General features: G+C 38.1%; 1 protein-coding gene across 2 annotated transcripts in view; it reads left to right on the forward strand.

The window, feature by feature from the left end:
* UGT8 (UDP glycosyltransferase 8) overlaps positions 1 to 24,713 on the forward strand; it is a 68,922-nt gene that overhangs the window by 35,376 nt on the left and 8,833 nt on the right. For both annotated transcript variants that reach the window (XM_026697817.2, XM_087936002.1), the window contains exons 2-4: positions 1,607 to 2,430; positions 17,945 to 18,087; positions 23,703 to 23,779. In XM_026697817.2, coding sequence (XP_026553602.1) covers positions 1,609 to 2,430; positions 17,945 to 18,087; positions 23,703 to 23,779 — 1,042 coding nt within the window. In that variant the 5' untranslated portion in view covers positions 1,607 to 1,608. The remainder of the gene's footprint in view (positions 1 to 1,606; positions 2,431 to 17,944; positions 18,088 to 23,702; positions 23,780 to 24,713) is intronic.

Here is a 24,713-nt window from a genome sequence, read left to right on the forward strand (position 1 = left end):
CTGATAATGGAGTAACAAACCAAGAAATCTATTTTTTATATTTTTAATGAAAGTATCACAAAAACATTGTGGAATGTAGCAAGAGTAGAATTCTGACATCTAAATTTTCTATTCATCTTTATTAAAAAGTTGTATATTAACAAGTTTATATTAGAATTGTAATCAGAACTAAAATAAATGTAAGAGGTTGGTTTGATTATAAGGGTCCGCATATTCCATTAGCTGGTGATTTACTTGTTTTAAATATATCTTTAGCTATTTCATATAGTAACACCATAGTTTGCGAGCCAGCTGCTGGTCATGCAAGGTCTTCTGGTCTTGGGAGGAAACTGCTGGAAAGCCTTGTGTGGCCAACAGCTGTTCACAAAATTCCAGGCCAATCATGCTTGTTCAACAGTAGGAGCAAGAAGATGGAAAAGTCAGCTGGGGCAGTGAATGTAGGGTGACATAAGGACAGAGATGGCAGGTTGCTTTCAATGTAGACAGGCTGTCAAGCACCTGAATTTTGATTGTGTAACCACAGGGGTGCTCCAAAGCTGATAACTCTGAGAACCAGGTGTATATACCATAGGATCAGTGCTGTTGTAACTTGAAATGGTTGCTGAACAATTTCTGTTTGTCTACAACTCTGTCCCATCTCTTCTTCATGGTACATTATTTATAAGAGCTACAGTATGCAAATCTTCCAAAAGAGGTGCTTTGCAAAAAGGAGAAGTGCAGATGAATTCCTTCTCTGAATAATTAAAACGGTGGCATCTTTTTCCAGGTTCGTGTGACAGTTTCATAAGTTTGTCCTGTATTTCTCTGTGTGTATAGTTTGGGAAAAAATGTCAGTACTCTAATTACTGAAAGAGAAGTGTTTTGTATGCTATCCCCCACACTGTATTACAGAGTACCACTTTGGAAGCTTTTATACATCATTACGATTTGTAGAATGAAATAAGACCAACTGAGAAGGTGACTAGGAAAAAAATGTATCTACCCATTAATGATGATTAAATATTAAGATATCAGTTGGAGAAGGTTCCTATGACATAATAGCATATCTTACTAATATCTGCAGATCTTAGTTAAAGATAGATATATTGTGAGCTATTGAACAACTGGTAAGTTTCCTGGATGAAATTGTACTTGAAATGTGATTTGAAAAAATTAGGCAGCACAGCTACTATATATTTATGGCAAACGTCTATGTCTTTCAATGCTTTCTACTTTGTTTTTTTTTCTATATAATATAGCTTAGTCTCCTCCTAGTATGGTTTTTTTTTTTTTTTTGGAGGGGGATAATTTTGTTCCCAGGAAAACAATAGGGGTTTTTTTGCCATAAAAAGCTATATTCTAAAGCTTTTTTTTTCTCTTGAGTGTCAGTAAAATCAATTTCAGTGACAGTTTGTTATGGTTTAAAAAAAAATCCAAAAACTGATGCCCTCCAGACATGTTGGAATACATCTCCAATAAAATATCTTGAATTATGGGAATTGTAACAAAACTGAATAGTACTAGGTTGGAAAAGACTGGCTTAAAATGTCCAATTGTTACTAAGTAATGGTAAATATTTAAATGGCATTTCAGTTGTGTTGAATAACATTTTTGTTTATCATTTCAGCTATGAAGTCTTCTATTCCATTTTTCATTCTTCTGTGGAGTGCTGTTGGAATTTCAAAGGCTGCCAAAATAGTTATTGTGCCGCCAATTTTATTTGAAAGCCATCTATATATTTTCAAGACCCTGGCTTCAGCTTTGTATGAACATGGCCACCAGACTGTTCTCCTTTTGTCTGAGGGCAGAGAAATCCCTCCATCAAGTCATTACAGACTACAACGATACCCAGGGCTCTTTAATACAACCACCTCAGATGAATTTCTTCAATCCAAAATGAGAAGAATCTTTTCTGGGAGTCAAACAGCATTAGAGCTGTTTGATATTCTGGATCACTATTCCAAGAACTGTGACATGGTTGTGGGCAACAAGAAGCTCCTGCATGCCCTGAAAAAGGAAAAATTTGACTTGCTACTCGTAGATCCTAATGAGATGTGTGGGTTTGTTATTGCCCATCTTTTAGGAATTAAATATGCTGTTTTTTCCACTGGCCTTTGGTATCCAGCAGAAGTAGGTGCACCTGCACCATTAGCATACGTCCCTGAATTTAATTCACTTCTCACAGACCATATGAACTTCCTAGAAAGATTTAAGAACACCATTGTTTATCTGGTTTCAAGATTTGGAGTCAGTTTTTTGATTCTGCCAAAATATGAAAGGATAATACAGAAGTATAGTGTACAGCCAGCAAGGTCCATGTATGAATTGGTTCATGAATCCAGCCTGTGGATGCTATGTACTGATGTAGCACTGGAGTTTCCAAGACCTACGCTACCAAATGTTGTTTACGTGGGAGGAATCCTGACCAAACCAGCCAGTCCTCTACCAGAAGTAAGGTTTGCTAAATTTTATTGTTATCAAAGCTTGTACAAGTTGGGTATTATATGTGAATAGTTTTCATACTTATTTATTCTCAGGATCGTGTTGTAAGCATGCTACTTTATTTTGTTTCTATATGTTCCTTCTTTCCTCTGTGGTCCTCTTGTAAACAGCTCCAGAGAATTTGAGGGAGTGCTTTTGATTTGGAGGAATATGACATTAGGAAACTAATGAATAGAATATTTAAGTTATACATTGTCCAACCAGCTGTTCACCACATTTCCACATAAAGTTAAGAAACATGAAATTTCAATTGTTGTAATCAACACTGTTCACACTGTTTGATATTTTAATAATTTTTATTTCAGTAAGTTTAAAAAGCAGAAGAGCTTCAAACCAAGTTAGTAAAAATTAATTGTTTTTCACTAAATCTGTGAAAGAGATGTTTAAGATTGTTTAAATATATGCTATATCTATTTGTCATTAAGACATTATTTGTCTTAAAATATTGCGGTAAGTTGTAATTTGAATGATATAAGTCACAAGGTTTTGTTTGCTTTCTTTGGGACCTGAGTGTTTTTGTGTGATTCAGTAAAGAATCTTATATTTTTAAAATGATGTGTGAGTCACATAAAACATTGAAACATTGTTTGCAGTTGTATTAGCACATGCTTTTTAAATAATAAGTTTACTGTCCTTTTAAAAAGACTTTCCAGTCAAAGGGTCCAAACAAGCATTTTTCTTAATCATCATCTAGAGGTAAATAGTTACATAACATAAAAAATAGTTTTTAATAAACTCCAGAAAATTATATCGGTTATATCAGTGCAGTCTTGCTATTTAGCAGTTATCCATCATACCTTTCTTGCCATTTTTTTTACTGTACCTGTTTTCTGCATTTAACCCACTTGTGAACATTTTCTCTTTCATTCCTTGTGAATAGCAGCTACCGATATGCTTGCTCTTCATTGTTCAGGTGCTGAATGGGGAAAGAGAAATAAATACCTCACACCTCCCCTACTTTGCCAGTGTTACTAAATGTTCTGATATTTCTTTCTTCATTCTGAAAGTGGTGAGGGGTCCAAATTATAATAAATGAATATAAAAATTTTAAACTAAGGAAAATATCACTATTTAAATAAATTAAACTCTGCTTTTAAATCTAGTAATATGGAACAAATATATGGGGAAAGTTTGAAAAAATTAAACCAAGCAGTTGAGATTTCACTGTAAATTAGTACTTATTTAAAGATTATACATTTTCTAAATTGAGAGAAGGACAATATTTTTTCAGCTTTTCAGTTATATTTTTAAAATGTTTTTAAAAGTCTAATTAATTTCAAATCGTCCAAGGGGATCTGCCATGAATTCATCTCTTTTTATCATTATATTATTAATATGGATGAATATATAAAAGTATTTTAGAAATCACTGAAAAAACAGCCCTGAGTGAATCACATGGTGTGTGTGTGTATGTGTTTCTTAAATGTTCTGTATGTATTGTTATCATATAATCCATGGGTAATGTTCTTAGCTAGGGAAGTTGAATCACAGGTGAGGCCTGTAAACACACAGAATTATTCATATGCAGACTCCTGCATGTCTTAGAAACACCTTTCCTCTCCCAGGGAGCATAGTTATGATAGACATTTCTTCCAGCACTAATGAATCTGTTGGACAATTCCAAAATATTGACATTTCAGTATGATGCAAGAGGGTAGGGTAGTGGGAATTTTGCATTGATAGCAGCAGCGGGAGAATGAACAGAATATTAGCAAATATAACAAATTTCATGAGTCGATCAAGGCTTGAATAAAAATAGAGAATAAAATATTCTAAAGAGACTATATTTGTCTGCCTGCAAGGTGTACTTATCCTCCTTACTGAGCATACTGTGCTTCTGGAAAAAACTGTTCATTAAGGATAAATTTTATTTTATTTCCTTTTCCTTGTTTTTTTTTTCAAAAAAGTTTTTAGGAAGTGACATTGATAAGAAGATGCTGTTTTCTTCAGCACCAAACTGGAAGTGATAAAATCACTACTTAGCTATAGAAAAAAGAATAAATTAAGTCAGTTTACATTTTTACAGAAATTTAACAATTAAATTACATATTTACACAACTATCCTTCTGTGAAAATCTTACTCAAACAACAAATGGTTTGAGTAAAATTCAGTGATGAACACAAAAACTGCAGTTTGTTGCTAGGACATGTCATAAGAAAATACCAATAGGAAACAAAGACAACAACGCAAGCAAAAATTCTTACTTTAAGATCAAGGTTTATTGTTTCTAATAATTTGGAACATAAGAAATGAATAGATATAAAAGATATAATAGCAGTTATACACTTACATTAATAAGCCACTGCAATTAGGTCCAATGACATATAGCATGTCCTGCAAGGACTGGCCATAAATCAAAGGGCCCCGAGTGACCTCCAACCCTATCCTATATACTTTTCTTCTAACCACATACACACTTCACAACTTCACTGTCACTTTCTGTGAACATCTGTGTACTTTACTTACAGTTCCTCATTTCCAAAGTTTCATTCTTCCTGTTTTAAATGTAACCATACAAGTGCATACTTTTGCAAAAATATGTTTTACAATTAGCAATGGCTCAGAAGGATTACAAATACTTCTGGTACATTTTGAAACCAGCCTAACTGAAAACTTAGGTTTGTTTCTCTTTCTTCTGGGGCCTGCTATCATCCATAGGACTTATTGAATCTAATAGATCAATAAGCTTTTTCTTTTTTTTAATTCCCACAGATAGTAAAAATTTCTGGACACATGGATTGCTACCAATGAAATCGGGCAATGCCTTTCTGTCAGTGAAAATTTTCCAAATTGGGGCTCATAATATCAAGCTGCAGATAACCATCCAGCAGTCCTGTTCCAGGTGGCCAAGTCCCTCCTGGATAAGGAGGAGCCAGGGGATCTCTTAAATGACACTCTGAGGAAAATGTACAGCATTTGCTAGACAATCAACTCAATTTTGATCAGAAGCAGATCATTTCAGAGACGAATTTGCCTCTGAGACAACCATCATAGTTTCTGTGGCTGGATGGTTATTATACCATGTAGTAGTTAGTAAAATCGTAGAAATGTCACGAAGAAAGCATAAAAGCTTTAACAGATTTAACAATCAGAGTTGGAAGGGACCTTGTAGGTCATCTAGTCCAACCCCCCACCCAAGCAGGAGACCCTACACCATTTCTGACAAATGGCAGTCCAATCTCTTCTTGAAAGTCTCAAGGGATGGCGCTCCCACAACTTCCGAGGACAAGCTGTTCCATTGGTTGATTGTTCTCACTGTCAGAAAGTTTCTCCTTATTTCCAGGTTGAATCTCTCCTTGTTCAGTTTCCATCCATTATTCCTTGTCTGGCCTACAGGCGCTTTAGAAAATAGCTTGACCCCTTCCTCCCTGTGGAGCCCCTCAAATATTGGAAGACCGCTATCATGTCTTGCCTGGTCCTTCTCTTTACTAGACTAAGCAAGCTTAATTCTGTCCACCCCTTCCCCGGCCATTCTTTATCCACAAGGAGAAGCCGTTAGAGGCATTTTTTCCACACAGCGGGAGTTTGTTGCTGGAAAGTGCGTGCGCACCAAAAGTAATGGCCATTGTTTTGCTTTTGTTTTAAAGACTGCGTAGCCGCGCTATTTGTAACTCGAGCTGTGTGAGGTAGTTTTCCTTCCAGATCAGACATTTCACTTCAGATAACCTAACGAATTATTACACCTCGTTTTCTTATTAGATTCAAGGCCATCCATGCATTATTGTTGGCTTAACCCTCACAGCCTTAGCCACCCAGCGACAAAACAGCAAGCACCCAGGCCCATGTCCGCCTGTGCAGGGAAGTTGTTGAAGGTCTCTCTTTATTATCTTGGCCTGTCAGGCATTCTTAATTTGGCTGTTTGGATATTCACTATATCAAGCTGTTTTTTCTATTAATTTAGATATATATATTTATATCTATATATATTGGTGATTATCATTCACTCCAATAATAATAATATAATAATAATAATAATGACAACAACTATTTTGGTGTTAATAATGACATCATTGCTGGAATCCTGTTCCAGTTTATCCCACCCAACGTGCTCAAGAAATTTAGCACTAGCGCTACAGTAAACATGAGCTGTGCCTGGATCCCAGAATCTAAATGATCTATGATTGGCTTCGTAACCTACAAAGAATAATTTCTTAGCTTTATGTTGCCCTTTCATTCTTACTTGTGAGGGAATATGCACCCATGCTGGAGCTCCAAATGTATGTAGATAACTTAAATTTGGTTTTCTGCCATGCCACCGAGTGAATGGCAAGTCTCCAGTTGTTGTGTTCACTACATTGTTTAACACATGATTGCTACACATTATGGCTTCACCTCACAGTGTTTCAGGCAAATCCTAATCAGATACATAGTGCGAGCCATGGCTTGTAACGTTTGCCCTCTTCATTCTACAAACGAGTTATGTTGTGGTCTGTAAGGTGCAGAACATTTGTGCTCGACACCAGCAAATTTCAACATAGTTTGGAATCTCTTGTTAATAAACTTAGTCCCATTATCAGTAACTAAAGTAATTACTTTATTCATTTTTCTCTCAGCAAATCTTAGCCAATTAAATAAATGTTGGAATGTTTCTGTTTTGTTTTTCATGAGATAGCAGAAACCGTACCTCCCAAACTAGGTTTTTTACGACCAGTTATGTCAGCAAACACAAGAACCTCTAAAGGTTCTTTGGTCTTAAACCCATTAAGTCTGTTTGCTGGAATAACCTTGCTCTTCTCCTGTCTACAGGCATTGCAGTTTAAATACTTGCTACAGGGTTTTAATGTTACTCCCTCTGACAATTCAACAGTTTGTTTGAGCATTTTGAAATTAATGTGCCCCAAACATCTATGCAGAAAATGTATACATTCGTTGTATGGCTTAACATTGTTATAAACCGAGTTAGCCATCTTCAACTGGTCGTCATGTATCACATATAAATCATTCTCTAAATTAGCAGTAACACTTTTACCCTCTTTCTCTATTATACAGTTATCTCTGCATAACCAAGATTAAATAAAGCCCCTACTGATAACAAATTAAATTTCAGTTTAGGTACATATAACATAGTTAAATGCTCATTTACACAAGAACATTATGCAGTACCTTCACCAGACGCTTTCATCTTCCATCCATTTGCCAATTATACATGTTGCTTACTCATAGACATCTTTACAAACCTCTCTCTGTCTTTAGTAATGCACTGCGATGCTCCACTATCAACAACCCACAAATCATGGTTTACAGTTGAATTGCTAGACATAGCTAAACTAACATTCTTTTTAGCTTTCTGGTGTTTACCAGTATTCTGTTGTTTTCCCTTCTTACAGAATCTAGCTATATGTCCCCTAGCCCCACAAGAAAAACATTTCCTAACAGTATAGGCAGCTGAAAACAAATCCTCTTCTTGTGGTTGTTCCTTTCTCAATTGGTCCCAATCCAGTCATCTTCTTGCTACTTCTAACAACCTTCCAGTTATGTCAGTCAACGTCAGTTCATCTCTGGTCAGGACTGCCAGTGAAGATACGTAATCATAACTTTCATCCAATGAGGAAAGAATTATGTAAACTTGGTGCAGCTCTGAAAATATCATGTAGCTCTTTTCATGTAGCTCTTGAAAAGTTCTTTTCACAAAGTTCAAATGAGCTAACATATCTCCACCTTTCAGGAGATGTGCTCTAAACAGTTTACGTGTAAGAAGTATGTGTGCACCTACACTGTCACGAACATAAATCCTCTTCAAATTCTCCCAACACTTAGCAGCAGACTCTTCTCTATGAATATGGACTAGCTGCTGGTCACTCAGTGTTAGTACAATTATACAAAGAGCTTGTTTGTTGTTCTGTTTAAAGTCAGCTGACTTCTTGGCATTGTTTTCATTATCTGGATCCCAAGCATTTACATCTGGTGGATCTTGAACTACAGTCCATAACCCTTCTCTACGCAGAAGTAGACTGCACTTCATAGACCAGGAAACATAATTTGTTCCATCCAACCGGGTTATCAGTGATAGACTTGTTGAAGGTTCTTGTGCCATCTTTACCAGGACAGTAACCCACAATTAAACAGTAAACAACTGTCTGTATACAGTACTGTGCATTCACACCAGCTCTCAGTTATCTGAGCCTGGTATGGCCTGGTCCCATAACCAGTGTTGAGGTAATTCCCCGTTAGGAGAATGAGTGCACACAGGGAGACGTAGTGAGAGTGGTGAAGAATAACACACAACCAGAACACAGATACACTGTATAGTAAAAACGTAGGTTTTTACTTCCAGTAAAACCATCAAGAAAAGTTCAACAAACAGTCCAAGTCATTCACAGTTAAAGCAATCAGTTTTCAGTCCAGGGATAATCTAAAATCAAAGTCCAGTATCATAAACAGTTCAGTAACAGACTTACCGTATTTATCGGCGTATAACACGCACAGGCGTATAACACGCATTCCCTTTAATATGCGGCGGGCGCAGCGTCACGATGCTGCGCCGCCGCTAGGCACTATTGGGAACGGGACATCGGCGTATAACACGCATACATCATTTGCCCCCTATTTTCAGGGGGAAAAAGTGCGTGTTATACGCCGATAAATACGGTACATCAAATCCAAGAAGAACTATGATCAGCAACTATCAATAGGGAAATGCAGGAACAGCAATACTCTCACCAACAGGACAGAACAACCCAGGTTTCTGGCTCCATTTTATGGACATTACAATTTTAGCATTCCTTTAAAGAGACAGTATTAAAATGTCTATCCTGGTTTATATGTTTATCAACCCAACTGTTAGCTGACTTACAATAATAATAATAATAATAATAATAATAATAATAATAATAATAATAATAATAATAATAATAATAATAATAATAACAACAACAACAAGTCATTGCATTCAAAATACAATGAAATTTGAAAGCTACTCCAGCACAGTGCTCCAAATACCACATCACAATCACACTACACAGTATTTAAAATAATAATAATAATAATAATAATAATAACCACCTAGTCTAAAACCTATTTAAAACATATATTAAGTTAGATAGTTTAAAAATGCCACTTTATACATAGAACTAAATCACAAATGTACTATTTGATTCAAGGCGATTATTGCCTTGGAAAAGAAACTGTTTCTCAGTCTATTAGTTCTCATTTTAAGACACCTATAACATCTCCCTGAGGGTAACAATTTGGAATATGAATGACCAGGATGAGAACGAGCTGTGGAGATTTTTTGTGCTTTAGAGAGGTGTCTGGTCTTCGCAGTCTCTTCCAAAGAAGAAAGAGAGCAACCAATGATTTTTTGTGCTGTGTTTATAACTCTCTGGAGCATCTTCTTATCCACTACAGAGCATCCAGCATACCTTACCGTTACACAGTATGCCAAACTGCTTTCGATGGTAAAACAGTAAAAAGTAATCAGCAACTTCTCACCCAGACCACTCTTTTTCATCAGCCTTAGAAAGTGCAGGTGCTGTTGGGCCTTCTTTGCAGTGGCCATCGTGTTGACCGACCAAGTAAGGTTGTCGGAAATATGAGTTCCTAGAAATTTAAAACTATGAACACTTTCCACACAATCACCATTGATATATAGCGGGAGAGGCTCTGCTTTGCATTGTCTGAAGTCTATAATCAATTCTTCGGTCTTTTTGATGTTCAGGGCAAGGTTATGACTCTTGCACCACAAGACCAATCTGAGAACCTCTGACCTATAGGCTGTTTCGTCGTCTTCTGATATGAGTCCCACCAATGTGGTGTTATCTGCAAATTTTATTATAAAATTAGTGGGACAAGAGGGAGTGCAGTCGTAGGCGTAGAGTGAATACAAAAGGGGGCTCAGCACACAACCCTGTGGAGAGCCAGTGCTGAGAGCAAGAGTGGAGGAAAAATAGTTGTCAATCCTAACAGTTTGGGGTCTGTTAGTAAGAAAGTCCTTTATCCAACAGCAGATGTGAGAGGAGAGGCCCAATTCTAGCAACTTCTTAATCAGTATATCTGGAATGATGGTATTAAAAGCTGAGCTGTAATCAACTAAAAGCATCCTTACATAGCTCCCACTATGCTCCAGATGGTTCAGTGCAAAGTAGAGAGCCATGGCAATAGCATCCTCTGTAGATCTGTTATTCCAATAGGCAAACTGGTATGGGTCAAGGGTCGATGGGAGGCAATCCTGTATATATTTTAAGACCAGTCTTTCAAAACACTTCATAATTATGGGTGTGAGAGCTACTGGGCTATAGTCATTTAAAGTATCAGGAAAGGGCTTTTGGGGAACTGGAATAATAATGGAAGTTTTGAGACAAGATGGAACAATGGTTTGTGTAAGAGAAAGGTTAAAAATATTTGTAAACACACTTGTGAGCTGGTCAGCACATGCTTTGAGTACCTTCCCAGGTACCCCATCAGGGCCAGGGGCCTTCTTTACATTCACTGCTCTAAGCACCTGCTTCACATCATTCTCTTGTACTGTGAATAGTTGAGTACCGGTGGTTTGTAGAGTTAGTGTATTTGAAGACCTATTCAGTTCAAACCGGGCAAAGAAGCAGTTTAATTCTTCTGCCTGAGATGCATCCTTATTGATAGATATGGGGTTGTTGCCCCTGTAATTAGTGATGTGTTTAATTCCCTGCCAAGCCCTTCGTGGATCATTATTTGTGAAGTAGATTTGTTATTGTTGTTATTAAAATTTATTTATGAAGCATACTTTATTGGGGACTTGAGCAGGATTATAAACTTTATTAGGAAAAGAATGAAAACATGCTGACATACTTCTAGCATACTACCAATAGCTCCAGATAATTTTTTTAGTCTTGGAGGAAAAAAGTGAGGAATCACTTGGTCTCTTTAGCTTCATCTTACATTTAGCTTTGCCACCTGAGTAGTGTAGATGAGAAGACTGGATTGGGAAGAGGAGAGGTGAGATGGTGGGAGATCAGGCTTGAAAAATGAATGGCAAATGTTTTGTTTGCAAGCCAGTTCATTACATTTATCTGTCTCTCTCTGGTATATGTATTAGGACACCATTTTGCTGCATTAATGGGAATAATAAGCATAGCACTTGAGAATCAAAAATGGTACCAAATAATACAATTTTGAGAACCTATGTGGTTTCAACTACAAGTGCCATCATTCTTCGTTGTTAGCTGTCCTGGTTAAGAGTTATATTTCACTCTGTCCTAGTGTGAGATTTCCATGGAAACAAAATGAAAAATCCTTTTGTAACACCATAGTAGTATTTCCAAGTCTTGTAGCAGAAGCATCAGTGAGCCACAAGGACTGGATTTTCAGAGTGTGGAAAGGGAACTTCACCAGGACAGTGGTGACACCCAAGCAGGAAAAACCCGAGGGGAACATCAGGCTAGCCATAAAAACGAACTTGCATAGGAAAAGAAATTTAATAAAAAGTATTAAAAGGAGCCCCCTAGACAAAAGCCAAGTAATTAAGAAAGCTAGGAAAAGAAAACAGGCCCAATCAGCAAAACAAACAAACAAAAGACACAGAATAAATTACATAGGAAACAGACAGGAGATTGCCAGGAAACAAATAGAAAAAAAACCATTATAAAGGTAAGAGATTAAGAAAGAACCAATAGGGCAATCAAGCCACCCCGCAGAGTTATTTTCCACACCTCGCTAAGTATGTCTTCTGGCGAAAATTAAACTCTGACAGGATTTTTAATATCTAAACATTAAACATTAAATACTGAACGAACATTCACACACAAAGGGAGGAAAAAGGTATAAAGAACCAGGAATTCACCATTCAAGGTTAGCTAGCTAGCCCAGGAACGCAGACTTCTTGCTATCTCTTGCCTTCCTGAAAAATAAAAGGAACCCGCTTCCAAGCAGTTGTCTCTGTCTTTAAACCGGAGTTCTCCCAGCAGGAAAATCGAGCTCTCAGAAGAAAGGCATTTTCCAGCCTTTCAACAAGAGGATATCTTACCAAATTGATATTTAATTGATCTGGGTGTGGAGACATGATAATGGTTTTTAATAAAAGTTTGCTTTGATCTAAATTCTCGATTTGATTTTAGCCTTTATTTTTATAATTTATGTATTTATATGAAGAATGAACCAGAATCACTTTATATAAAAATATACCTCTACAAATGAACACTCAGGGTTTCATTAATAAATGCTGAAAACCATATAAAATCAAGCATATTTTAAATTGTAGCCATTTGTACATTTTTAAAGGAGATAATATAAATCTATAATCATACTTTCAGTTTATTTTCTAAGTTACATTTTAATTGCAAGTATCTTTTTCTATAAAGGATTTGTCAGAAAAATATTAGGAAATAGTCACTGATGCTTCTGCATCTCTGATTCCAAGAGCTGAACAGAGACCATTTTAGACATTGAAGCTCAGTTATGTTTGTATTTGCGTGCGTTGTTTATCTGAAACAAAGCTCAGTATTAGGCACCACTGGTTACTGCCAGCTGGGACCTCACACTATATAGTCACAGCTGTGCATTTAGCATTTATGCCTGCAAAGAATAGCTAATTAAAAAAAAACTCTAAGAGGACAAAGAACACTCAGTAGCATAAGTACAATACCATATCTGTCTTGTAATCATGTATTTTAAACTACTAAAGTGCTTAAAACTCTGAGAAGCATTCTAATAGCATCTTTTTTTCTTTTTTAATCCTTTATTATTTTTATAATTAAAGATTTTGAATATATTTAATATTCCTTTGTTCTACTGTTTTTAGCCCAACAATGTGATTTGAGTTGCACTGAGAAAAAGTGACTGTCTCATTTGGTGGTTAAGGCAGAATTAGAATTCACCAACTCCTGTTTTCTAGCCTGATGCCTTAACCATTTCATCCAACTATTCATTCTCAATTTTATATAGGAGTCCTAGCTCGTTAGAACGAAGCAAATTATAGGACTATTTGGTGCATTGATAAATATTTCTCTGGGAAGATGTTCTGAGCACCTCACACTTTAGAGATCTCGGAAACCTCACTTAAACCTATTTGATAATTTTGTGTTCTGATATTGCTGAGTTCTGCTGAAACTAGTCCATGTTTCAACATTTTCTAAGTCTGTTTCATGCAGTGGCTTGGTAAGAGGTCTTAATTTTGCAAAATCATTTATATTTTTGAGCCAGCAACCGGGAATGATACATCTGGGTATAATAGTGTATGAGGCCCATAAACTCCAAAAGTGGAAGGTCATATTAAGGCTAAAAAATATCAGTTATAAGATTTCTTCTGTTTATAGCAATTGCCATTTTCAGTGCTCACACTGTTGCAACCCACAATTCCTATGTCCCCACCCCTCATCCCTCTGCTTCTCTTGTCTATGCCTAGCCCTCAAGTATAAAACCTAAGAGGGTTTCCTAAGTAGATTATAATTTATTGAATCAGTCTTAGAAGGTGAAGTATTCATCACGATACTGTTTTTTGACTAATGGAAAACAGAAGTGGATCTTTGGTGAGCTAAAATTACTCCATAATTTCCTTTTCAGATACTGCTTAGCAATGGGGATTTTTTTTCCATGAGACCCACAGTTATCAGGAATGCCACTAATCCTGTTCATCCTCATAGGCTCTGCCAGCAGAATTTCTGGCAATTCTACCCATGAATCATGAGAAAATCGAGCATTAAAATGGTTCTGGTCAGGCTGTCTGATCCGTGCCATTCCAAGATTCCAGTTATAGCAATAGACATATCAGTGCAGAATCATCATGATACAAATCTCAATATTGCCGTCTAGAGACTTGCTGGATATGATGGTAACGAACTTTATTTATCTAGAGTTTTGTCTCCAAATGATGAATTACTTAACTGATAAATTACTGATTAAATAACTAGCTAGATATTAATTATTCTTACAGTTTTGTGGTTGTGTCCTATGATGACATAGCAAGTTTAGGAACTGTAGTTCTGTAATTGGTGTGTTCTGTTTTTCACACTTTCCACATGAGTTCGTCTTTCTGAACTGGTGGTGCATTCTTTCTCAGACTTTGCTGTTTTTTGTTTTGACTATAGATGCATATAATATGAGGTGGGAAGCCTGCATTTAGGGCATACATACACAAATCCAGTGGAGAAACAATACTAATAACTGGAATTGTTTACAATATTCAGGCTGCTGCATGTATTCAGTCAATCATTCAAGTTTCTCTTTGATAGTTCTATAGTAGTGGCATCAGTAGTGGGATTGAAAATGTTTTACTACCAGTTCTGAGAGCGTGGCTTGGTGGGTGTGGCAGGGGAAGGATACTGTAAAATCCCCATTCCCTCTACTCCCCACCCCACTAATCTGCTTTCTAGCTCTGTTCTCCTGTGCAGGGCATCAAAAGAAGACCCAGACGATCAGCTGGGACTAGGGAGGCAGAGAATAGATGAGGGTGGGGCCAGTCAGAGATGGTATTTGCCGGTTCTCCAAACCACTCAAATTTCCGCTACCGGTTCTCCAGAACTAGTCAGAATCTGTTAAATACCACCTTTGAGTGGCGTGCATAAACCAGTAGAGTGGCATGAAATTGCTCTCTTTACTCAACCTCTTTCTGAGGCTGTGGGATTGGTATGTGTGGCCTCATATCTCTTTCTTATGGCTAGTCATCTTACAGAGAAAGACAGTGTGCTGGCATATGTTCCTAGCTGCATGAATTAATTACAATAATTTGTTCTTGATAGCCTCTTTTGTAGATGTGGTATTCAAGAAATAAATATTTTGCATTCCATGGCAACCTTGACTGTGTTCAATATTTCAGTGGATGATGGCATGGTCTCAATTCATTTGCAGACACCAGTGTCTCTGGTTATGTTGCAGCTTGATTGCCAAGCTGGTCAAAAAATTATTTAAGATGATACCGTGTTCTCATAACTCTCTGCTAGGTTTGCTGAACTTTAAGTATCCAAATATAGCTTTGTTTCATGGTCATTCATATTTCACTTTGGTAAGATATTTCTGTCGGTCTCCCATGATCAAGCTAAAGGCATAAACTGAGACCATTCAGAACTTTTTCCATGAAAGTGATTTTATTACTAATTATTGATTAATAACATGTATACAGCCCAACTTGCAATGACTCTGGATGGCTTACAACAGTCAGATAAATTATAATAAACAATAAAAGATAAATATAAAAGATACCCAGCATAATAAAATACTGTATCTTACTTTCCCTTTCCCCAGGAAAAGAGCCAGCTCTTTTCAATTCTGATGGCAAGCACCGTTATTTACATCCCATTGGACATATTGCTGGTTGTTCGCCGTTAGTGTTTAAATAGTTAAATAGTTTCTGTATATGTGAATCCTTCAGTTAATCTAGGATGAAATTTATCACTTGTTCTGTTTTTATTTTCAATGCCCTTTAAGCACTTGACCATGGGTTCATACCTCTTGATTGCTTGGAAAATAGTCTCTTAGTGGTTTTCACATCAGCTTAACAGAACAGTAGATTATATTTATTGATAAACTTACATTGCATTGAGTTCTCCTTTGACATAGTGCCTTTTTATTATTAAGGTAGTCTTGAGCTTTCATTTGTGCAGGATCAAATTCTACCTAATTTCTTCCTTGAGCCCTCTACAACTCAGATGAAATATGTTAGATCTGCTGTTCATTCTGGAAGGATGGGATTCCCTAAACAATGCAAGTAGCTGTCAAAATTCTGGTTACTACCGTGTTTCTCATAAAATAAGGCCGGGTCTTATATTTTTTTGAGCCCTGAAAAAATGGCTAGTCTGTTTTTCGGCGGTGACTTAATTGCCCCCCTTGCATCCTCATCTAGAGCGCCCCGCGGGCAGCCTCACCACTAGCCACTCCTAATGGGTAATCATGGCGAAGCACAGAGAGCTCCCTACTCCCACCAAACACCTTTGCTGCGGACCCAAGACCTTTGGCACCCACCGCTGTTGCTTTCTCTTCTGCCCATTCTGCCACCACATTTGGAGCTGCCGCTTCCGTGTTTGGAGTGCCACTGCCATTTGGAGTGCTGCCATTTGGAGCACTGCCGTCACGTTAGGAGCTGCCACTTCCACGTTTGGAGCTGCAGCTGTGTTTGGAGTGGCGGCAGCGCTCCAAATGGCGGTGGTGCTCCAAACAGCAGCAGTGCTCCAAATGTGGAAGCGGCAGCTCCAAACGTGGCAGCAGCTCCAAATGCGGACATGGCAACTCCAAACAGTGGCAGTGCTCCTAACAGCGGTGGTGTTCCAAATGCGGGAGTGGCAGCTCCAAATGCGACAGCAGCTCCAAATGCGGAAGCGGCAGCTCCAAATGGCAGCAGTGCTACAAACAGCGGCAGTGCTCCTAACAGCGGTGGTGTTCCAAATGCGGGAGTGGCAGCTCCAAACGCGGCGGCAGCTCCAAATGCGGAAGCGGCAGCTCCAAATGGCAGCAGTGCTACAAACAGCGGCAGTGCTCCAAACATGGAAACGGCAGCTCCAAATGCGGCGGCGGCATAGGCAGAAGGAAAATCAACAGCGGCGGGCGCTGAAGGTCTTGGGTCTGCAACAAAGGTGCTTGGCAGGAGTAGGAGCTTTCCGCGCTCTGCCATGATCGCCCATTAGGAGCAGCTGGTGGCGAGGAATTGCTGCCTGCGGGTGCTCCTAACAGCAAGTCCCCCCGCCCTTCCTCCCATTTCGCATGTTTTAAAATAGGCCTAAATTTGGGGGGAGGGGCTTAATTTCATTTTATGCCTGGAAAACATGCTGGGTCTTCCTATTGGGGGAGGTTGTATTGTTGGAGAAACACGGCAATAGACTCTGTTATTATCTGAAAATACATCCCTAGCAATTGGATATCTGCATACATTAGACAGATCAGTCACTAATAATTGTTTCAATGCCACGTGTGCCATTGTGGGATATTTCACACATAGCAGTCTGAAGAAAACTTTTTACTTTTATTAGCCATTTCTATCTAAACAACAAATTCCACTTTGAAATCTTTGGGCATATGATGTTATCCCTTAGTATTTTCCAGATTTCACCCACTTTTAGATAACATTTCTAGTTCATTACCCTTACATCTGAATCAGATATCACACTGAAGGATACTTGACTCTAATTGAAATTTTTTAAGTCACCTGTGAATTCATACAGTCTACCTCTTTTTCAAGGGACAGTAGTTCAGTGTCAGCCCTCAAGGTTTTAATTAGGTGAAAACCGTGGAAACCTTCAGAGTCGGTTTTCACCAGATCTGTGCCAATATGATATATCCAATAAAGCTATTCTTTGAGGAATCCACTTACCTCGGAGTTTCGCTTACTGTGGATCTATTATTTGGAACCCTGACATTTAGCTTTAATATTACATTTATTTTCTTAAACTGTCCGAGTTAAGGCGCTTTGAGCATAGGATAAGAGCATCTTAAATAGTAACTGGACTGTTTATTGATTGATGAATCTTCAGTTAAATACTATATTATTGTTATGACATCATAGTTTTATTGGATGTATTTACAATAGTAAGTTTGTTGATAGCAAGCCTATTATTTCCATAGGAACTACAAACATGGGTGAATGGTGCTACTGAAAATGGCTTTGTCCTTGTATCATTTGGAGCTGGAGTGAAATACTTACCTGAAGATATAGCTGATAAATTGGCACATGCCCTGGCTAGACTTCCTCAAAGAGTAATTTGGAGGTAAGTTATATTACTGTCATTATTTAATTTATAAATAAAATAGGATTGATTAATGTTTTTGTTTTATGGAAACCCGTAGATCCGAGAGTAAAGTATCTATTCCTTTTCTCATTTTTACTTAAAAGTTTCTGTCTGGTTCTGGAAAAACTTTCCTCTCACAATTTCAGATATGTTGTTTCAATTTCAAAAACAGCAGCGAAATCTTGGGTGAGATGCAGTACTTGTCCATTCCATCAGGTTAGAGTCAGTAAGAGGCAGGGGAGCTATTGGCTGGTTTTGCTTCATGTAGCAGTCTAACCAAAAGATTATGTTGCTGGATCTTGTGAATGCCTAGTGCATTTGCTGAGTGTGAGCGCGTACTTATTGTTAAATGTTCTTTCCAAATGGAAAAACTGCTATGTCGTAATCCAGGTCAGTCAATATATGGTGACATTTGGGTGTTTCTGGTCAAATTGTACAGTTCGTTTAATCTCTTAAGTAAATAGAAATTGATATAATATAATGAAAGGTTAAACAAAATGTATTTCTGAAAATGTGAGGTGTATATATCATTTAGGTGTGCCTGTTAACATTCAGAATTAAAAATCAGTGGATATAAAGCAGGTATCTGAAATGGACTGCCTTTGCAGTTGACTCAGCACTATGTTTGTTTTAGTGCAAAGTTGTTAATCTTCTACTGGTGCCTTATCATTGTGGGGGTATTATTAGAAGTGATTAAGGAGTAGTGCCAGGACTGCATGTCAGGAGTATAATTCATATTTACCATGAAAACTATCCCAGCTGCTGAAGTTGAACTAAAGTATGTATGCCTTTGTCTCAACAAAGGCAATCTTTGTTTGAATCTTTGTTTGAAAAGTAATAGACTTCTATAACACGAGTAGGCAAGCTATTCTGTTTTATAGTTCACACAATCAGGAAATTCCTATTAATTTCAAATTAAGATATATCTCTTTAAAGCTTCCACTTATTGATTTTTGTCCTATCCTCAGGCACTGTGGAAAATAAATCCATATTCTCTTCCCTGTGACAGTTCAGCTATAGAAAAACTATATCATATCTCCCATTAGCTTCTTGTTTTCATGCTAAACCAGTAATGGTGAACCTTTTATGCTAACTTGACTGTGCTAATGTGACATTCTCCCCTTCCGGGCGAAAGGGATACAATTCTCCATCTCCCTTCTATCTAGGCCACCCTGAACAACAGCACTCAGCAGCAACACCAAGGTTGGGCCTAAAGCAGAGGCCCTGGACTCGATTTCAATCCTAGCACACACACCCTAGGCCATTGAAAAGCACCACCTCACACTTTCCTCCAAGGTATGAGAGTGGTGCAGCACTCCCTAGGATCTGCAGCACGCCACTTAACTTTCAGGTGATGTTCTTTTTCTGTTCACCGATTCCTGTGCTACTCAGGGCTGTTCCATATTGCACAAGGCCTTTGTTCTTGGGGCAGCTTCAGAGAATACTCACGTTACTTTACCTCTTGCTTGTCTTCAACACCATCAGCTATAGTATACTTCTTTTCAGGGGTTGGGGGTGGGCAGCACTGTATATTTCACTGTTTTTCTTCCTTCCTTGGTGGTTGGTTCCGGTAGTGTGGATCAGGAGTGAGAAATCCACCCCTAGCCCTGTTTTGTGGGGCTCTGCAGAGTTCAGTTGTCCTGTTTAACATTTACATGAAGTTGCTGTGGGTGAGTTCATCTGTTGCCATGGAGTGAGGTTTTAGTACATTGCTGATATCCATATGTACGTTTCCGCATCTGGTGAATTAAGTGATGCTATTGAGGTCCTTTTTTGGTGTTTGGAAGCTGTGGGAGTTTGAATGGGTAATATCAAACTTCAGCTCAACCCTAGCAACACTGAATGGCTATAGGTTTGGAGACTTCCAGGGTTTCAGAAATTACCCTCCTTAGTTCTATTTTTGCTTTTGTTTTGTTTTTTTGTCCTATAATGACACTGAATCTGGATGTGCAACTAGTACAGGGGCATTAGTAGATAACTTTTAGAATGTTGTGCTTGGTTTGGGGTAAGTTGTGCTTGAAGCTGTGGAGATCACTAACCAAACAGTGGGAATTATCTGGCCTGAACTAGTAACAACTTTGGTTGTTGGCTTGGGGTGGCTTGGTCTGGTGGCTTGGGGAGGCAGTGTATGTGACATGAGAATCCTTTTCTCTTACCTGCTGAGGTGGGCCTGGAGGATTGGAGCTGCTAGTGAAGGCAGCTGGGTTGTACTGATGGCGGTTGGTGCTAATTGTGGTAGCAGAGGCACCAGCCAAGACACCAGGGAAAAGAAATGAGATGGTAGTCATCTGAAAAGGCTGGGAGGCATTCAGAGGCTCTGCCCCCCAGATTACCAGGTGTGAGACATTATTAGGTTGGTCATTAATAGGGACCAGTTAAGACTGATGCTTGTGTACCAGCCTTCCTGCTATATAGCAACTTTCTTGCTTAAGCTTTTCAACTCCGTGATTGGGCTAAAAGAAAGATTGCCCAGATTTGTAGTTTGGCATACTTCAAACCTGTCTTCTCTGGGTATTGAGTCACAGATGATTTGGGAGTTCATAACCATCATAGAAGTCCTGGACCTGTCCCATCATTTAAGGCCAACACAAAACCAACTAGTTTTTTCTTGTGAGAGCAATAGCATAGTGTTCTGAAATTGGGGAAGATATTGTTTTCTTTCCTTCCATAGTCATATTACTCCCTAGTAATCCCCAATTTTTTGATGCTATCACTCTCTGCAGGGAGTTTGGACCTATTTGAACAGCTCATCCCAGTTGACTAATGGACCCATTTGGGTTCCAGAGATAGTTTGGGGTTATTCCATAAAGTCTAGTACTTGATTCCTCAAAAGTTGGTAACTGCAGCTTCGTATCATATCATGCCTGAGCAGCCCTTCCACACCCATAGCTCTTGCAGTTCTCCATGTTATACAGAAGAAGGAAAGAAAGAATTTTAAAAAGCTAATGGATACCTAGAGCCAGCTTTTTGTAAGGTTCTAAAGACCTGCAGATGGGGACTGCAGCCAAGAAATTAAAAGACACTTGCTCCTGGGGAGGAAAGCTATGGTAAATCTAGACAGCATACTAAAAAGCAGAGTCATCACCCTGCCAACAAAAATATATATAGTCAAGGCTATGGTTTTCCCAGTTGCAATGTATGGCTGTGAAAGTTGGATCATAAGAAAGGCTGAGCGCCAAAGAATTGAGGCCTTTGAACTATGGTGCTGGAGGAGACTCCTGTGAGTCCCTTGGACTGCAAGGAGATCAAACAGGTCAGTCCTAGAGATCAACCTTGACTTCTCTTTAGAAGGCCAGATCCTGAAAATGAAACTCAAATACTCAAATACTTTGGCCACCTAATAAGAAGGAAGGACTCACTGGAGAAGAGCCTAATGCTGGGAACGGTTGATGGCAATAGAAGAAGGGGATGACAGAGAATGAGGTGACTGGATGGAGTCACTGAAGCAGTAGGCATAGATTCCAGAAGATGGTAGAGGGCAGGAAAGTCTGGAGAAATGTTGTCCAGGGGGTTGTGATGGGTCAGATGAGATTTTGCAACTAACAACAACAAAAAGACCTGGCTATGTACATGAGTCTGGAATCCCGAAACTGTTAGGGGCTTCGGCACCTGTTGCAGTGTTTATTTTTTATATTATTGAGCTAATTCTCAATTGCCTATATATATAATTTGTAACTTTTTGTGTGTTTATGGTTTTAATTGTTTTGATATTGTTCGCTGTCTAAAGTCAGTGGATTGTGATGAATAAATGTATACCCGAAATAAGCCTGTTGTCACGCAGCTGCTATGGGTACCAACTGCCCACAATCAATATGCCAAAAAAAGAGGCCTGTTGCTCTTTCCTTCTCCCCACTCCCATGTTGTCTCCCAGTTATGGAGGATCCAAAAAATATCCCAGTATTTTGCTTTATTATTTTGCCTTATTACATTGCAATGTAAATAAAATTAAGCGAATTCTTCAATGCATTACGCTACCTTATTCAGTCTAGTGTATTTTCTATTACAATATGGTATGTAACCTCCTGAAACTAACTTTTAAGACTTACTCACTTACTCAGTATATTTATTGTATCTATGGGATTACGGCGGGGGTGGGATTCAGTTTTTTTAACAACCGGTTATGTGGGCGTGGCTTCGTTGGAGAGTGTGGCTTGGTGGTCATATGACTGGGTGGGCGTGGCCAACTCGATATCACTCATGTCAAGGGGCACTTCTCCTCGCCTGGCCTCTCATGACAGTGGGATGCTGCAACGGTCATAAGTGTGAAAAATGGTCATAAGTCACTTTTTTCAGTGCCATTGTAACTTTGAATGGTCACTAAATGAACTGTTGTAAGTCAAGGATTACCTGTACAAAAATACAAAAAGCTTCTTTGCTTGCAAAAAGCTGCCTTAAATACCAATCATTAGATTAAAAATACCTGCAAGGCAGAGTTACAAATCAGGCAGGGTATCAGAGCACCTTGAGGAATGAAAATAGTTAAAATGCAGTGATAACTATCAAGCAGCCATCTCTTGCTCATAAAGTGAAACCCTTTAGCAGAGAGGTCATTTAAGCTCTCCAGAAAAAGCACACCCAGGAAAAGCAATCCTTAGATCCATTTGCACCCCTTAAAGATACCAGCTGTTCTCACTCACCTCACAAGATATCCTAAGGAAATCATCCAGATTTAAGGAAAGGTCACATGCTCCCCAGAAATGCAGTAAAAAAAAATCAGTGCCAAACTTGCATCCTGCCTGTTGGAAGTACACCCCAAAAGGACAGTGCCAGATACCACTAAAGCAGTGAAGGAACACCCCCTCCCCAGATAAAAAAAGAAACCATGAGGCAGGAAAAAATTCAAACACAATAAAAATAATTAAATCACAACAGTAGCTGTTGCTTGTTGAAGCTGAATAGGGAAAATTATCCCATCAATAAACACAGGATTAAACATCACCAAGCACAGAATTAACCTTCACCAAAAACCAGTTTTAAACCAAAACTCAGAAAGGGTATGTAAACTCACGTTTGAATATCAATCCTTCTAGCTAGCCAAGAAGCCTTGCTGAATGTCACTCATCTTGGTTCTCCGTCACTAAAAGCTTTGCTTCATTATTCAATTATTTCTTCAAAGTGCTGATTGTCCAGGGAAATATTTCCTCCCAACAGCAGTGTAAAAATCTTAAAACAACCCTTCCCTTTAAGAAAGCCATGCCTCAGAAGCTCCGGAGACAGGAAGTCTAGGCGTTCTGGCAAGAATGTAATAAGGGTGGAAAAAACCAAAAGGGGATTGCTTCTAATTACCGGTTCTCTGAACTGCTTTTAAAGTTAACAAAGGGTTCTATAGAACTGGTCAGAACTGGTAGAATCCCAACCCTGGATTACGGTGTGTGTATGTGTGAATAGATAGATAGATAGATAGATAGATAGATAGATAGATAGATAGATAGATAGATAGATAGATAGATCTATAAATATCTGTATGGATATATTTAATATTTAATTTCATATTGATTTATTTTTATTGATAATTTGAATGTTAAAAACTAACAATACATTAATGTATTCTTTTTCAAATGTAGTTTTAAGTTTCCATTTCTTTTGTATTTTAGATTTTCAGGTAAAAATCCCAGGAATTTAGGTAACAATACAAAACTTATAGAATGGTTACCACAAAATGATTTATTAGGTAAGTATTGTAGGAAGTTATCATTTAAAGTTAATCTCTTGTGCCTTATTTGTTTTTTTAATACTAGACTTACAAGTAGCCCTTGATGTATGATTACAATTGAACCCCAAATTTCTGTTGCTAAGCAAGAGAGTTGTTAAGTGAGTTCTGCCCATTTTATTACCTTTTTGCCACAGTTGTTAAATGAATCACTGCATTGGTCAAGTCAGTAACACATTTAAGGGAATCTGGCTTCCCCACTGACTTTGCTTGTCAGAAGATCACAAAAGAGGATTACATGATCCCAGGACACTGCAGCTGACATACATATAAACCAGTTGTCAGGCATTCGGATTTTGATCATATGACCCTAGGAATGCTACAACGGTCATAAATGTGAAAAGTGGCCATAAGTCACTTTTTTCAGTGCCATTGTAACTTTGAACAGTCATTAAATGAATGGTTTTAAGGAAAGGACTACCTGTATTTGTAATCTATATCGCTATAGGAATATTGTTAACATGGATAATTAGATAGTGGAACAGTTTTTTTGTATCAAGATCCACATTCCCTCAGAGGAAATGTGTGAGGCATATGGGAATGAGATCACGAATGTCTTGAGCAGGTTGTTACAGACTAAACTATACTACTTAGTAATAAACACAAATTACATGTGAAATACTATATCAATTGAACATTCATAAGACCTATAGATTTATATGTGGTATATTCATACTGAAGTACAGGTAGTCTTTATTTAGAACAGCCTGAGATAGTGAACTGTTTGCAAATTTGACAGTAACAAAGGGATCATTTTCTGACCAATGCACATATTTACAACAACAACAGCCTTCAGTGTAAAACCGATTAAGAGCTAGTCAATTTCCCAGCAGCAGCATGAGTTTTCTAATCAACTAATTAAGAACACAGAGTATAGCTTGGTTAAGCAATCTCC

This window comes from Pseudonaja textilis, chromosome 6, assembly GCF_049901715.1.
Source record: "Pseudonaja textilis isolate UNSWEBS1 chromosome 6, rPseTex1.2, whole genome shotgun sequence".
Taxonomy (NCBI): domain Eukaryota; kingdom Metazoa; phylum Chordata; class Lepidosauria; order Squamata; family Elapidae; genus Pseudonaja; species Pseudonaja textilis.